The 15293-nt window shown below is 39.4% G+C and overlaps 1 protein-coding gene across 2 annotated transcripts in view; it reads right to left on the reverse strand.

Moving 5' to 3' along the window:
- Positions 1 to 6085: 6085 nt before the first annotated feature.
- Positions 6086 to 15293, reverse strand: part of LOC110066578 (NACHT, LRR and PYD domains-containing protein 12-like) — an 80880-nt gene continuing 71672 nt past the window's right edge. The window contains exons 3-4 of one of the 2 annotated variants that reach the window (XM_089293162.1): positions 12828 to 13584; positions 6086 to 9663 (exon numbers count right to left, since the gene is read on the reverse strand). In XM_089293162.1, the coding sequence (XP_089149288.1) occupies positions 6674 to 9663; positions 12828 to 13572 (3735 nt within the window). In that variant the 5' untranslated portion in view covers positions 13573 to 13584 and the 3' untranslated portion in view covers positions 6086 to 6673. The remainder of the gene's footprint in view (positions 9664 to 12827; positions 13585 to 15293) is intronic. The other variant, XM_089293164.1, reaches the window with a different exon arrangement.

The raw sequence follows: 15293 nt of genomic DNA on the forward strand, positions 1-15293 counted from the left end.
GTTTTCCGAAGGTCACAAAAGGTCGGACGAGTAAATAATGAATGATATCGTGACTGAGCTCCTGTCTTCATTTCCAGTTCTACAATGCGTTTAAGCACAGCTTGGAGGATTCAAACACCCATAACAAGGCTTCGATTGAGTCTGGAATAAACGTGGTAGAAACCAGTCAAAAGTTAGAAATAGTCATAGAGAGTTTTTTTTTTCACGCATGCCAAGACTCTACAGCCCTGAAATTGCTTGATATAGCCACACATAGGCCTACAAAGCTCCACATAACAATACATTTTCACAAAATTGAGCTGATACAGATATAGTCCTACAGAGAGCCCTACATCTTCCTGATAGAAACGCAAAGTCCTTAGTAAACTCATATAACCATATGTAACCAAACTTTAAGCTTGCCGATTACAGTCCAGAAAATAACTTTAAAGTACATTGTCATTCTTAACCTTACGAAGTCAGACAGGACCATACATAATTAGATATTCCCCATTGTTTTACACAGACCAACAAAACGTTAAATATAGGTTACTGACGAAGCGTACGGTCAGGATGGCTGGATATTAGCCAAGTTCTTTGTCCGTTAAGACCGGGAAATCGCACGGGCTTCGTCGTAGAGAACATCCTGAGGATGCAGCAAGCAACTTTTTCCTGTCTTATGTAATTCATTACAAGTCAATAAACTGTTTAGAGACAACAAAAGAAAATAATTAGTAACTTAACTGCAACCGCACAAATTTTAGCCTAACTTCAGCGCTATCCATAAATTTTCTATTCATGAAATAATTCTTCTCATTCTCAATTAACCCAATAATTAAACATTTCTTCTTCATGTACAAAATAGATAGATAACATGCACACCGGTTTATATGCATAGTACGCATTAGCTGAAGCATTAATTCGACATACAAACTACTCCTGACCTTGTCAGTGCTTCTAGAGGCAAAAAGAATATATAACATCAATTCAATAGCCAATGGCATTATTGTTGTATAGGAACATAAATTGCTCAAGGCTCAAAAAACTAAACAGAAAATAGAGATTCGTCTGATCCAATTCGTGGTTGATCATACAATTGTCTACTGTGCCCACATTTCTTCATTCCTCCAAGTTATTGAGAAGTACAACTAGCTCCCGAAAAACCCGGATCAAGTGCTTATTCGTTCTTTTAGAATTTTGACTGCAGAAATAAAAAGAAAGACAGAAACGACAACCTGTAATCTCAGCTTGAATACAGACACAGTCCTCGGGGGGTCCATATGAGCCAGAAACGCTGAGGTGAATACAGGCCCGATCAGAAATCAAGCACCCTATTCCGCCACTCCATCCGCACTCATGTTTCCAGTGGATTGTTGCATGGTACTCATGATATGCACGCTGTGACCAATATGATAGGTTTCCAAATTACGCGCCACGGAATGCCTAGTAAAACAAGCATTAAGAGGAGCGCGCGAAACTCTCCACCCAGTAGCGGTGATCTCGAATTTTTCTAAGAAACAAGTCGAAAAATAGGTATTTAGATTACAAGTCGAAAAATAGGTGTTTAGATTAATAATTCACAATGGGAAACTAAGTTTAAACGTTTTATGATTTCATGTTGTCTTCGGTCTCTTCGTGTCTTATCACAAATAGTTTTTTTGTGAAAAATGAAGAGGGTAAAGGTAAATGTGCGAGAGTCAACTCCTCGGATAAAGTAGCTGCTTTCCATACACTCGATTTCTAACTCAAGCACCTAAATATAATTTTCATATCATTGTTCCACGGTACTGGTGTTGACGTTCTTCTAGTAAAATTAAATATCGAGTTTTTGCTGGCACTTTGAATTGTTGTTGAGCCCGAAAGTCGCTGAGAGTTATTTTCTTAAGAGAAATATCTTATGACCTGTAAAATGTCCAGATATGGTACTAGAATAAAGTTCAATCTATTTGCTGATTATATGAAATGAGAAACTCTTACTTACCTCTAAGAAGGCTTTTTCCATTGCCTTGCCTCTCTTATCTGTCTCCGCATACTTCAACGTGGTGACGGTATCCAAGTGTCTCACCGTTGAAGAAGGAATTATAAGGCGGATTACATTGTTCAGCATCGTTTATCCTGTTCGTCAGTTGCCAGTAAAGATTAGTACAGTACACTTCTGAAATGCCCGAAGTGGTGAGAACCACAGAGCCCAGCAACACTTGAATCAAACCGTTTGAATGAACGTTGCCATCTTGTCAAGCGAGCTTTCCGGTAGTCTCATGCATCCAAGAAATTTGTTCACGTAAAATGGCAGCGATCTTGCTCAATATTTAACTGGCAAAACTCGCTATATCGTTTTAAAGCTTCGCTCGCATTGGTAAAAGTCAGCGAACCTAACGCGAAGTGGATACAGCTAAAACTGAACTAAACGTCGGTTGACAAATTTGAAAATGAAATTTGGCTAAGGTTCGCATTGGCAAAGGAAACTGCGTCGTTAAGTTTGAATTTCATTATCAAATGTGTGAATTTTTCGTGCATAGCAAGGAATTAATTATAAGTTTTGTTAAGTATCAAATCAGCGCATTTAAGTTTTCATTGCATCATTTACATATCTCATTTATGTAACAGGCAAAGTATTGCTTCAGAGACCACTGATTGCCTCTTAATTCCCTAGATGTTAGTTTCTAAATATACTGGTAAATTTTTTATCTCGCTTTTGGCCGCGTCACATTATGTTGATTTACCCTAAGATAGAGCCGTGGCGTTGGCACAAGTGTTAGACTCAGGTGGTGATCCCACGAAGCCCCGAAATCAAATCGTTCTACTTTCCGCCAAGGCGATTTGATGCTAAACAAGCATGCACGATAAAAAAAATATATACAGGTTTTGACGGAAAAAAAGGAGAATAACTCTGTCGACGGGACTGCGCTTGACCGAGGGATATTCGCTTCAGCAATTCTTTAGTTCGTTCAAAGGCGCAAGGTAAGGCTATTCGGGTTAACAATTAAAAATCAAACTTATGACAAATGAAGACGAAGACAAAAAAGTAAAGCGTTTCAAGCACAAGTGTTAAGGAGTTTGGCTACTCTGACACCCCGCCCCCGCCACTGGATGGGATACTGGTCCATTGCAGGGGTACCCCCAGCATTCTGTAAGGTGGCCCCGATAATTCATTCTACATCAGGCCAGTGGCCCCTACAACCGGAATTTATTCAGTGACATGAAGCGACTAGGAGTATTTCTAGTCCCCTCTAGCTCTGGATGGGATGCTAGCCCACCCACGGGTTACCACCAGCATTGAAATTAATTCGTCGGTTCCAATTTTTACACCTAGGTGGCGAGAGGATTGTGAGAGTAAAGTGTCCTGCCCTAGAACACATCACAATCAGCGGAATAAATTTCACAAATAAATCACAGTTATAGTATGATATTTAGAGTAGAGGTTGATATTCATTGATGAAACAAAGAACTGATCTACTTTGCATCCGAAGGGAAAACGCCATTGATCACGAAACAAGGAGACAGACTCATTCTTAACCACGATTTAGCGGTTAAATCTGATTCGAATATGGAAATCATGATAATTTGAAAACCCTGACATCGAACGGACTTTCCAAAAGGCTATTTTAAGATGAAAGGCACGTAGAAATAATTTTTAATACTTGACAAAAAGGTCCATCTACAATGTAGAATGCCATGATCCATGCAAAATTTGTTCAATTATAATCAATGGGTGATCAAACACTCCTTAAACGCTTGCCTGCTATCCTCGGAAATCGACGGACGTTGCCGACTTGGCCATTTGTTCGAGTGTTGTAACACCGAACATCATGGTCCTTTGTTGATAATTCCGTCATTCAAGAGCCCTTATCCCTCGGTTTTCGAGAGTACTAAGAAGGCCGGACGCCTTTCAACGTATAATTAGAAATCCACAAAAAACTATTTTTTACTTAAAATACGATATTTCCGAAATATCGAAATGTAAATCTTGCTCATGAATACACGCGTTGCGTTCAGAGTGCGCTCACGCCTTGATTATGTTAGTTTCCTTGTATTTTCAATGAACTCTATATTTATTTATTGTTCAAGATAATTTGCCCAGGCGGGATAAACTTGTCTCAGCCATAAAGCTAGTACTAGAACCTTCGCTTCCTTAACCAGCGTTCGAGAAACAAAAACCCACTCATAGTATCAAGGTCACCAAGTCAATGTGAACTCATATTAACGCTGAAATTGGCAGAATATCCTTCTTAGATAGGGAGCAATTGAAACTGAACTAACCGTAGATAATATAATATATAGGCTAGACTGCCTATATTTTTTTTTCACCATCCCTACACCTTTTGAACCCCGAAAAACAAAACAGTGTGAAATCCCCTAAATTCGCTATCATTATCATCATCGCTATTATTATCTCCTGTCTTAATTGTGTTCGGCTCACTACCCTAAAAGGCTAAAAGGTACCACAAAAACTCTCGCTTTGGAGCTTTTGAGGCTAAAACCCTAAAAAGTACCAAAACCGCTTTTTTAACCCCTAAAAGATACGATGAGCAACCCCGTTCACTCGCTCATGAATGGCGCCAGCTACGCAGGCTACAAATTTGAGGCAATCGGCGGCATCAAGTAAATGTAATTTTGTTCACTTTTTTGTTTCGCAGTTTTGAGGCTTAACTCCGACGTTCAGTGACAGTTCCACGAACATTGTTTGCATTTCGGATTTTTCCATTTAGCATTAAAATTTCCTGCTCTCACAACAATTTGTGTTCCTCTGTGTTATGATTATAAATCATGTTAATTACTCTCATTTGAAATTTTAGCATCTCTTTCGAGTTAATCCTCTTTATTGGAAAGTATTTTTTCCTTTGATTCACGTTAATTTCGATCGACTACCCTTGTTAAAGTAAACCAACAACGAAACGCTTTGCACCGTTTTTGCTACATTCCAGTTTGAACAAAGCCGGCTCTCGTGCAAGCATTTTTTTCTTTGTTTATTGACGAAACACCTGACATCATCCTGTCTAGCAACCGTACGTTCCTGACCCCAGAATTACACTCTTTTGAGTATATGTGACTGACTGACGATCAAGATAGATCACTTAAACCTGTTCTTTTAGGTTCTTGGCTAGGGGCGGAGGGTGAGACAACGGGAGAAAAACGAACGTGGCGAGCGAAGGGAAAAACAGGCCCCCTGCGTGGTATCTCTTCGCTCCTGCTCTTTTTGTTCTGTTAACCCTACTTACCGAGAGCTTGGAAGGTAAGATCTCTGAAGTCTTGCATAGTAAAGGGCAAAAGTCTCTGAGATCGACCGAGAATGGCAACTGTTTTGTTCAAGTGGTTGCCAGTAAATCGTAATTGTTACTAAGGAGCTAACGATCGAAACGTCAGCTTCAGAAACTCGTTACGGCGGTTAATTTAAGTTGATAAATTGCTAAGAGATAGCTCAGTGTTTCATTTGCCCCACGGTCGACGCAAGGAAACACTTTCTTTAGAAACTATTAACTTTGCCATGATATTCGGCAAGTTTTAACTGTGCATGACGTTTCTAAGTAAGCGCCCAAGGGAGGGCGGGAAGAGGGAGTTCTCTTAAAAAAAACTACGAGGCTACTCGTCGTACCTTTCAGGGGTAAAAAAGCAGGAGCATTTGGAGTACATTTTAGGATATTGAGCCAAAAAAAAAAAATGTGGGGTAAGCACAACAAAACATATAGCAACAAACCATAATACAAGGCAACTTTAAAACTTAAGCCTTATTTTACCCACCGTCAGGGGAAAGGGAAAATGGAGCGACTGTAAAGCACTGCTACCAAGGGGCGCTTATCATACCTTGCTGGGATTTCCTTGGGCTAAATTTCACATTTTCTCAGTCGCTCCATAACATGTATCTCTGGGGGTTCGTTTTCAACGGGAGACGCAAATAACCAGGAACAAGTCGACGTTTTGGCGGGAAATACCCCTACACGCGGCCAACGTTTAATTTCGCGGACGACTGCGCGCGTGTTGAGTATGACTCGCAATTCAAGAGTGATGGGAAAGAACGTGTAACATGTTCGCGTCCTCGTGGAATCCCCAAATACACAAGCATCTCCTCCCCTCAGACAAACGGTAAAGCAAACAATGCCAGTCGCTATACAATCTAAACGTTTATTTACTAAAGTTAAATAAAATGTTGCCCTTTTCCTGCTTAACACTTCAGGAATTACAGCGAGTTTTCTTATTTACAAACTTCATATCACTCTCATCTATTTACACAAACTTTAGCATTATATCAAAAAAAATTCTTTTTCTTAACTCAGGAAATTGTTAATGTGTACATGGGGATTTGTTACGAGTATCGTTGTAGAACAGGGTTTTTTCCAGACAGAACTCAGGATCGCCGGTAACAGCAACAAACTAATTTATTTCCGTAAGATAACCTCACGAATTTACAGCACTGAGCTTCTTCAAATTTGAATCAATCTCTCTCATAGAAGAAACACTCGCTCTAATATATATGAGGCTTAAAGTACTAGAAACTTCTATTTGGAACTAAATTAAGTAGTTTGACACAATATTTAATCTGAGTAATTACATAAGGATCAGAATGTTCTGGAATGTTCTTATACAAATTGGTCACGGCTGAATGACTTCAGGTTCTAGATTGTTCTAGAAATTGACTTAGACAATTTTCGTAACAGGATTCTACATATTGATATTTCTTATGCTTTCTTGTAGCTTTTTATATGTAAAGTTTAAAACCTGGTCTGTGCTGTTTAACAAGATTTCTGAGAGATCGCTTACTTTCCTCACTTATACCAGAGTTCAAACTCAGGTGTAGTGCGACTAGTTTCCAGTTGTCGTGCTGTACTGCTTCACACAGACTGGTAACACCAGTATCGATGATCTGATTATGATTCAGATCTAGTGTGGTTACTTTACAGCTTGGATGCGTTAAGGCGTCACACAGACTGGTAACACCGGTATCGGTGATCTGATTACCACTCAGATGTAGTGTGGTTACTTTACAGCTTGGATGCGTTAAGGCGTCACACAGATTGGTAACACCGGTATCGGTGATCTGATTACGACTCAGATATAGTGTGGTTACTTTACAGCTTGGATGCGTTAAGGCGTCACACAGACTGGTAACACCGGTATCGGTGATCTGATTACCACTCAGATGTAGTGTGGTTACTTTACAGCTTGGATGCGTTAAGGCGTCAAACAGACTGGTAACACGGGTATCGGTGATCTGATTATCACTCAGATCTAGTGTGGTTACTTTACAGCTTGGATGCGTTAAGGCGTCACACAGACTGATAACACCGGTATCGGTGATCTGATTACCACACAGTTCTAGTGTGGTTACTTTACAGCTTGGATGCGTTAAGGCGTCACACAGACTGGTAACACCAGTATCGGTGATCTGATTACCACTCAGATATAGTGTGGTTACTTTACAGCTTGGATGCGTTAAGGCGTCACACAGACTGGTAACACCGGTATCAGTGATGTGAGTATCACCCAGATCTAGTGTGGTTACTTTACAGCTTGGATGCGTTAAGGCGTCACACAGACTGGTAACACCAGTATCGGTGATCTGATTACCACTCAGATATAGTGTGGTTACTTTACAGCTTGGATGCGTTAAGGCGTCACACAGACTGGTAACACCAGTATCGGTGATCTGATTACCACTCAGATATAGTGTGGTTACTTTACAGCTTGGATGCGTTAAGGCGTCACACAGACTGGTAACACCGGTATCGGTGATCTGATTATCATACAGATATAGTGTGGTTACTTTACAGCTTCGATGCGTTAAGGCGTCACTCAGACTGGTAACACCAGTATCGGTGACACCACTACTCATCATACTTAGTAGTGTCAATTTACGACATACTAATCCACTAATGCAATCAACATGTTGGTCAGTCAATCGACAACGGACAAAATTTAGCTCGGTAACGGGACAGTGTTCTTTCTCCAGTGATTTACAGATATCTTTTATTCCAGACAGTGTTGGAGATGAGCCTGTTATCTGCAACAAGTTAACAGTAAAGGACTGTTTAGATCTTGGATGTTGTGCTGTAGTAGCTTCCTCTTCATTCAATGCACTAAAGACATCTAGCAAAAATGATATTGCGATAGAGTCCACATCATTTAAAACCGAAAAAGCCCATTTGTCAGACTGAAAATAATGATGGAGATGATTCCTAACGACATTTTTAGCAAATTCTTTGTCTTGATATTCACTGAGGCACTTTGCTATCAGCAGGCAGTCACTCACGTGTGAAGATGGAATACTTTCTAGCAATTTTTCCATTAGTTCACCATTCTTTTTCTTCGACAAAATACCAGCCATGAACTGTAGAACCATTTCGGAAACATCGTTTGGAATTACATTTGACATTACAAACCAGCGAGCAGCCAAATACTCTTGAATTGTCAAATGAGTAAAACTTAAGTATTTCGTGGTTTCACGCAAAGATTTCCTGAAAGGCGGACCACAGTGGAGAAGACCGCTTTCTTTCAACTTTTCGATTTCTTCGACACGAAACTTTCCTTCCATCTCTCTTTCTTCAAAAATTGGCTTTCTCTGCAAAAGCAGTTCAGCTGCTAACTGTGATAATTTATCCAACGTGCTTTCCACTGGATGTGAAGCATTGAATTTCTCAGGAATTTCTTTCTTCCTATACTCTGACGCGGCATTATGCTTTAGTTCAAAAATGTTCACAGCTTCAGAATAAATGTCAGTTGTTGAAACAGGGAGATCATCATTGCTCTTTGATGTTTGAAGGGCATATTCCATACAGAAACACATCAGAAAGCACAGCATAGGGATGTGAGCGAAGCTAACAAGATTCTCATTCTTCATGACATGATCGAGAACGGCGTTCTTCATGGTGTTGTTTTCTCTGAAATAATTTTTAATGAACTCTTCAACCTGTTGGGGAGAAAACCCTGCAATTTCCACGTACCGGTCAAAGCGAATTCCTCCCATCTTATCTGATTCATCAGGCCTTGATGTGATCATAACAACAGAGTCTCTTAACAGTTTTCCTTTGATGAGTTTGGTACACAGTGTGGCGACAGGCATTTTCTCTTTAGCTGTATTTTGGTACCGTTTTTCCAATTCACCAATGATGTAATCTTGTTGTGAATACTCGTCATACCCATCAATAATGATCAAAACCTCTTCAGGGTGATTCACAATGTGGTCAAACAACGAGTCATCAATGTTTGAGCTATCATCCAATACTGTAGAGCAGTTTAACAGCTCTTGCAAAGACAACTGGTCAGTTTCAAGGAGATTCAGTTGACGGAATGTCAACAAGTACACAAATTTAAATTGGGATTGTGACTGAAATAGCTTATCGCCAGCCCAATCTCTCACGAGCTTTTGACAAAACAGAGTCTTTCCAATCCCTGCTTTCCCAGTAAGAAGAATACGTTTAGGGCTTCGTTCATCATTGGTAGTGCCAATGAATATTTCTTCACAGTGTTCTACTCGAGTACCTCTCACTTGCCCAAAATAATGCAGCTGGTCACTTCTTGTTGATCCCATGACTTCCTTATTGAGGGCCTTTCTACCATGTTGTATAAGAACATTCGTGAATATGTCCTCAGTTTTTACATTAGAAATGGTTGCAGAGGCCATGAGTTTAGGCTGGAATTCTGTTTGGCTTGTAATAGATGCTTTCAAAGCTGTTGTGTAGGAACTCACAGCTGAAAAAAGAAAGAGATAACATAATAAGAAACCATTCAAACAGTAAGCTTCACATGCAATTGTGTAGCCGGAGGTTTCCTCGCTGGTGTGTTACCAGGAACACAGCTGTTTTAAGAAATACTGTCCTAAAAAGGCGTGAAAGTGCACCCAGCAATGCCGGAAGGTGTTTTGGGAATTGACAGTGCACTGCTGATTGATTGAAGTTCACGTTGTTTTAGTTCGATTAAAAGACAAATCATGAACATGGGCGTGTTTTCCTATACCCACAAATCAATGGTAGTTAACAATTATTCATCGAGGTGGAGGTGACTTGTGGCGGATATTGACCGAGCCGCAAATAGGCGAGGTAAATATCCACCACTTTCATCGACACTGAGATGAATAATTGTTTTAGTATATACCTCACAAGTTGAATAATCAGACTCGTTTATCGTTAAGAAATTAGCTCTTCAGTAACCGAAGCGAAACGGGAAGCCATTTTGTTTTTCTCTGTTTGCTCAAGGTGAATAGTACTTGCTATTCACCTCCAAGCTAGCCAATCGATATTCAAATGCGCGGAAAGCACTACTCGTTTGTGTGGTATACACTAATTAACAACCAGTAGTAATCGTAGATTTAAAAGTGCGTTCGAGTTTTGGTAGGCTTAATTGGTATGTTAAAAAAACAAAAATTCTAGGAACAGCATTTTGTGCCTGAGCTGTTAGGCGGGCGTGAAATTGGGCTCCCTTCAGCAGGGGCGAAAACAAATGAATTGATCGCAAAGCAGGCTTGGCGTGTTAAAAAAAAAAAACCAGGGACAGCATTTTGTGCCTAAGCTGCTAGGTAGGCGTGAAATTAGTCTCCCTTCAGCAGGAGCAAAAACAAATGAATTGATCACAAAGCACGTGCATGCGAGATGGTTTGTTCTCGTTGATACATGTATTGTGTAATATTAGTTACGACCGGTTAGTAAAAAACATGGACTGCAGTCGGGAGACCGCGTTTAGTCCGCAGTCCCCATTTATACCTGAGTCCGCGCACGCTGACCGTGTAAATCGACGCCAACCATGTTTGTTTCGTCGGTATGCGAGACGACGTGCTTTTTGTACCAAAACTAGGACAATTATTTTGTTTACGACCACGACTTTGAATCGCCTTGGCTTTAAGGTAACAGCTACAGGGCATTCTCACTTTCGATACAATAAAACGGAGGACATGTTGATGTACCAAAGCCACCCTGTGGGAGTTGAACTCTTTTCCTACGTAAACACTTTCGTTACATAGTTTGTGCAAAGAAATCTAGGCCAGAAAAGTGAAACTCATTTCCTGGTTTCGGTCGAAGAGGAGAGCGTACACGACACGCAGCCAAACTACAGCTTTCTGTTTGTACGAAAAGTCGTACACATTTCGTGAAGACATGTCTGCAAGGTTTTTAAATGCCATTAACACTGACTTCGAACTTTAAATAAACGACGTATCCGCTAGTCTTCAACAAGCTGCCTCGAAAAGTCGTACACATTTCGTGAAGACAAGTCTACAAGGTTTTTAAATGCCATTAACCTTGACTTCGAACTTTAAATAAACAACTCTAGTATCCGCTACAATCTACAATAAACTTTCTCGACACTCGAAAGTTCGCAATATTGCGCAACACTCGAAAGAAAGCACATGGACGAACATGAGCATGACGTCATTCGCCCCTGAAGAATTTTTTTGGGGGGCCAAATTGGTATCCCCTGATAGATAGATAGATACATTCACAGATCTCGAATTTTTCTGCATTACGCGATTAGAACTGCGTTCTGTCGAACGCAATTAGATTATGAGCTCGAGATTTATGAGGTGATAGTTGATGAGGCCGAAGGCCAAATCACCTGTCATCAAACTATTTAAACAATAGAGTGTTTCTGTGAAGGAACTATCGGCTGATAGTTGCCCCGCGGAAGTTTGATGTTCTTAAAACAAATATTTGCTCAAGAAGCGAAGCTTCGAGGGCAAACATGCTAGTTTTAAGAATATCAAATTTCCAAGGGGCAACTATCAGCCGATAGTTCTGAGACATAAACAATCTCTATTGTCTTTACTGTTGACCACTAAATTTTCTTCCGTGCGCCAGTTCAAAAATTATATTGAATTATTTTAAACTTTTTTAGATAAAAGCCGTGACAGCCAAATGCAAAATTGGACAAGGAAAACAAACAAAAACCCTGTTAATACAAATTCAATTGTTTATTTTCTATAAGCCCGGTTATTTAAAGAAATATTTTCACGGACGAGTACTATCCACCCGGGTATTTTCTTCGGGTGCTATTTAAACAATAGAGTGTTTCTGTAGAGGAACTATCGGTTGATAGTTACCCCGCGGAAATTCGATGTTCTTAAAACAAATATGCTAGTTTTAAGAACATCAAATTTCCAAGGGACAACTATCAGACCGATAGTTCCGAGACATAAACACTCTATTGTCTTTATTGTTCACCACTAAATTTTCTTCCGCGCGCCAGTTCAAAATTCACAGTGAATTATTTTCAACTTTTTTAGATGAAAGCCGTGAAAGGTCGTTAAAGCCAAATGAAAAATTTGAAAAAGAAAAACAGACAAAAACCCACCAAAAACATTTCAATTGTTTACTTTCTGTAAGCCCGCTTCTTTACAGAAACATTTACACCGACGAGTACTATCCATCCGGGTATTTTCCCCGGACGGGCACTATGAGCTGATAGTGTCTCTCCACGGATGAACACTATCGCGTCACGTGATCAATTTAAACCAATAAGAATCGGAGAAAATTTAGTGGTCAACTATAAGGGCTGATAGTGTCTCTCTGCGGATGAACACTATCGCGTCACCTGGTCAATTTAAACCAACAAGAATCGGAGAAAATTTAGTGGTGAGCTATAACACCTCATAGAAATCTCGAGCTCATAATCTAACTGTTTTAGTAGAATTCAAGAAACCCCCAATGTTCTTCTTTTAGTCTTCTCAGCGATTTAATTATCCATTCACATCTAAACTTTCCTCAAAATCTTCGGAAAAAAAGAAAACAGCGTTGCATTTCGTAGACGACCAACAGCCACTGCAGTCTAATGGCTGATAGTGTACGAGTAGCTCAACCAATCAGATTGCAGCATTTACATTAGTAGACTAGCAGAATTCTACTAATTTTCAATGTTCTTAGTCTCACCTGATGAAATGTTTCCTGTAGCCAACAAGTTTTCCATGTCAAGGTTGTTGGTCACTTCAAGGACATTTCCAAGTAACATTTCCTGAAATGGCTTCCTCGTTAATCTCAGTTGAAGAAGCTCAGATATACCAAGTATCATAACTAAAGCTTCAATGACAAGGATAACAATGTTGAGATTTGATTTCTCCTTGTAATGAAGATCATTGCATTGCATTGTACTTTCCGTCTGGTTGACTGAAATTGCTGTCTTGTTTGTCTGAGGGGTGTGTGGTTTGCACTCAAACACTGAAGGCAGATCAAGGGTCTGAGAACTGCAAAAGACAGCTATCATCCCACTGAGGAACACAAGTCGGAAGACCACATGAATATTGTACATACAGTGCAACTTTCCCCACTGAGCTTGTCTTTGGTTCGGCTGGGCTTCTTGATCTCTTCTGATCTGTCGTATTGTCACAGCACTGTAAATCAAGAAGCAAATCCAGCAAACACATAAAATGCCATAAATAATCGCAACAACATTCCGAGGTATTAGCCAAGGACTCATAGTAGAGGTGTACTCGTCATAGCAGAGTTGTCTGGTAAAATCATCGGGCTTAGGAGAACAGTTGAACGTCAGTCTATCATTGGCATGATAGAATTGTAGAGCGCCCAATACTCCACCGAAGACGAGGAGAACCACAAGGAACTGAACAGCTCCAAGGATGGTTTGTGAAGTGAGTGCTAGTTTGAACAAACTAGTATCCATTGTGAAAAGTATCTGCAAAGGACAAAATGATGACAATATGAGTTAAAATGCTATTTGAATAAAATAATTAATTAAAATTGCTCCCAGAAAATTATAACCATATTATTTCCTATCTTCAACAAGGAGATTATCGAAAGCTTCAATAAAAAATTATTTCTTTTAAATTGATCCGCTGTTAAGTATAAAAAAATCACGAGTATTTTTTGGTTTGCTCTGCCTTCTTTTATTAGCGTGCCCATTTTCCATGTCATGCAAAGCATGGATTACAAGCCACCCGTGCGCTAGGATTGAAATTGATGAAGTCAACTATGTCACTGCAGTGTGACTGAAATAAAAGCAAAATTTTCCTACTGTGACCAAATCAAGTTTAATGCGATTCAAGAGTGTAAAATTATCATCTCTGAAAAATGTGTGGCAATCCTTAGTTACTTTCAGATTCCAAGAGCCCTTGCTCAGATCTTCTTTTTCCACATGCATGTTCCATTTTCATATTCTCGTTATTGGTCTGAAACAAGCTTGCAACTGAGGCTAATGCAGAGAGTCTTTTCAAATGCAAATGACATTATCCTTTGTAATGATTTTCACCCTGAATGAACCTCCATTACCAGCTAGTTTCAATTAAATGCTGAGAAAACGAAAATGGTCTACCACGGAAAAGTTCTTTGTATTTAGTAAGTAACCCTACAAATAATATTACTGTGTCATAGTCAATTGCATGTATGAATTACACTGAGACATGTATTAACTGTAAGCACAATAATACACCCTGACAGTATAATTTAAGTTTATCTTAAAGTTGTTCTTAATTTCATACTAATTTCAGTTGCAAGCTGCCGATATGTTTTTCTCAATTTCTTGTTTTCTTTAAAAGCACACCCTATTTTGTTAGTTAGTTGTACATATATATGTTGTTGTCAACAACAACAACAACAACAATGACAAAAACAATAATCTTTATTTTCTTTCACTGTTAAATTACATAACATAAAATTACTTTATATCAAATACAACAGTCTAAAACATTACACCATCAATAACCAATCTGATTTTCTTTTTTTCTATTTGAGAAATAAAGTGTTGTTGAAGGTGAATTAATCAACATGACACGAGCGTGGGACAAAGAAAAATTCTGAGTCCCCGACAGGAATCGAACCCATGACCTCCCGAACACTGGGCGGGCGCTCTATCCACTGAGCTACGAGAACTCATGGAGAGCAAAGTTATTTAACTGAGTTCATATATGATAGGTGTCCTGGATACTGCTAGGATCAACGCTATTGAATTCATCGTGAGTAGTGACAAGTTAATAAAGATGGTGAATTTTAAGCTCGGTAATGAAATGTGAAGGTGAATTAATCAACATGACACGAGCGTGGGACAAAGAAAAATTCTGAGTCCCCGACAAAGTGTTGTTGTTGTTGTTGTTGTTGTTTGCCTCGTTTCTTCTAAATAATCAAGTGTAAGTTTTGGCTCAATTTGTGATCTGGAAGTCCAGACCTGAAAAACCCTCATGCCTGGAATTCCAGGCCAATGAACCCTCCCACGTCTTTGGAATTCCAGTCTATGGGCCCCCACCCCCTCACACTTTTTGCTGTATATATTCAATAATTTGTGTCTTTTTGATCATTTGTTAACTTAAGGGCTGTGGGTTGGCAGTTGAACACTCATTTTAACCTAAATTTTCAACCAGAAAAGTTTTAATAGTTTTAAAATATTGATAT

Source organism: Orbicella faveolata, unplaced genomic scaffold (genome assembly GCF_042242905.1).
Source record: "Orbicella faveolata isolate gen_17 unplaced genomic scaffold, um_ofav_v1 contig_25, whole genome shotgun sequence".
Lineage (NCBI taxonomy): Eukaryota > Metazoa > Cnidaria > Anthozoa > Scleractinia > Merulinidae > Orbicella > Orbicella faveolata.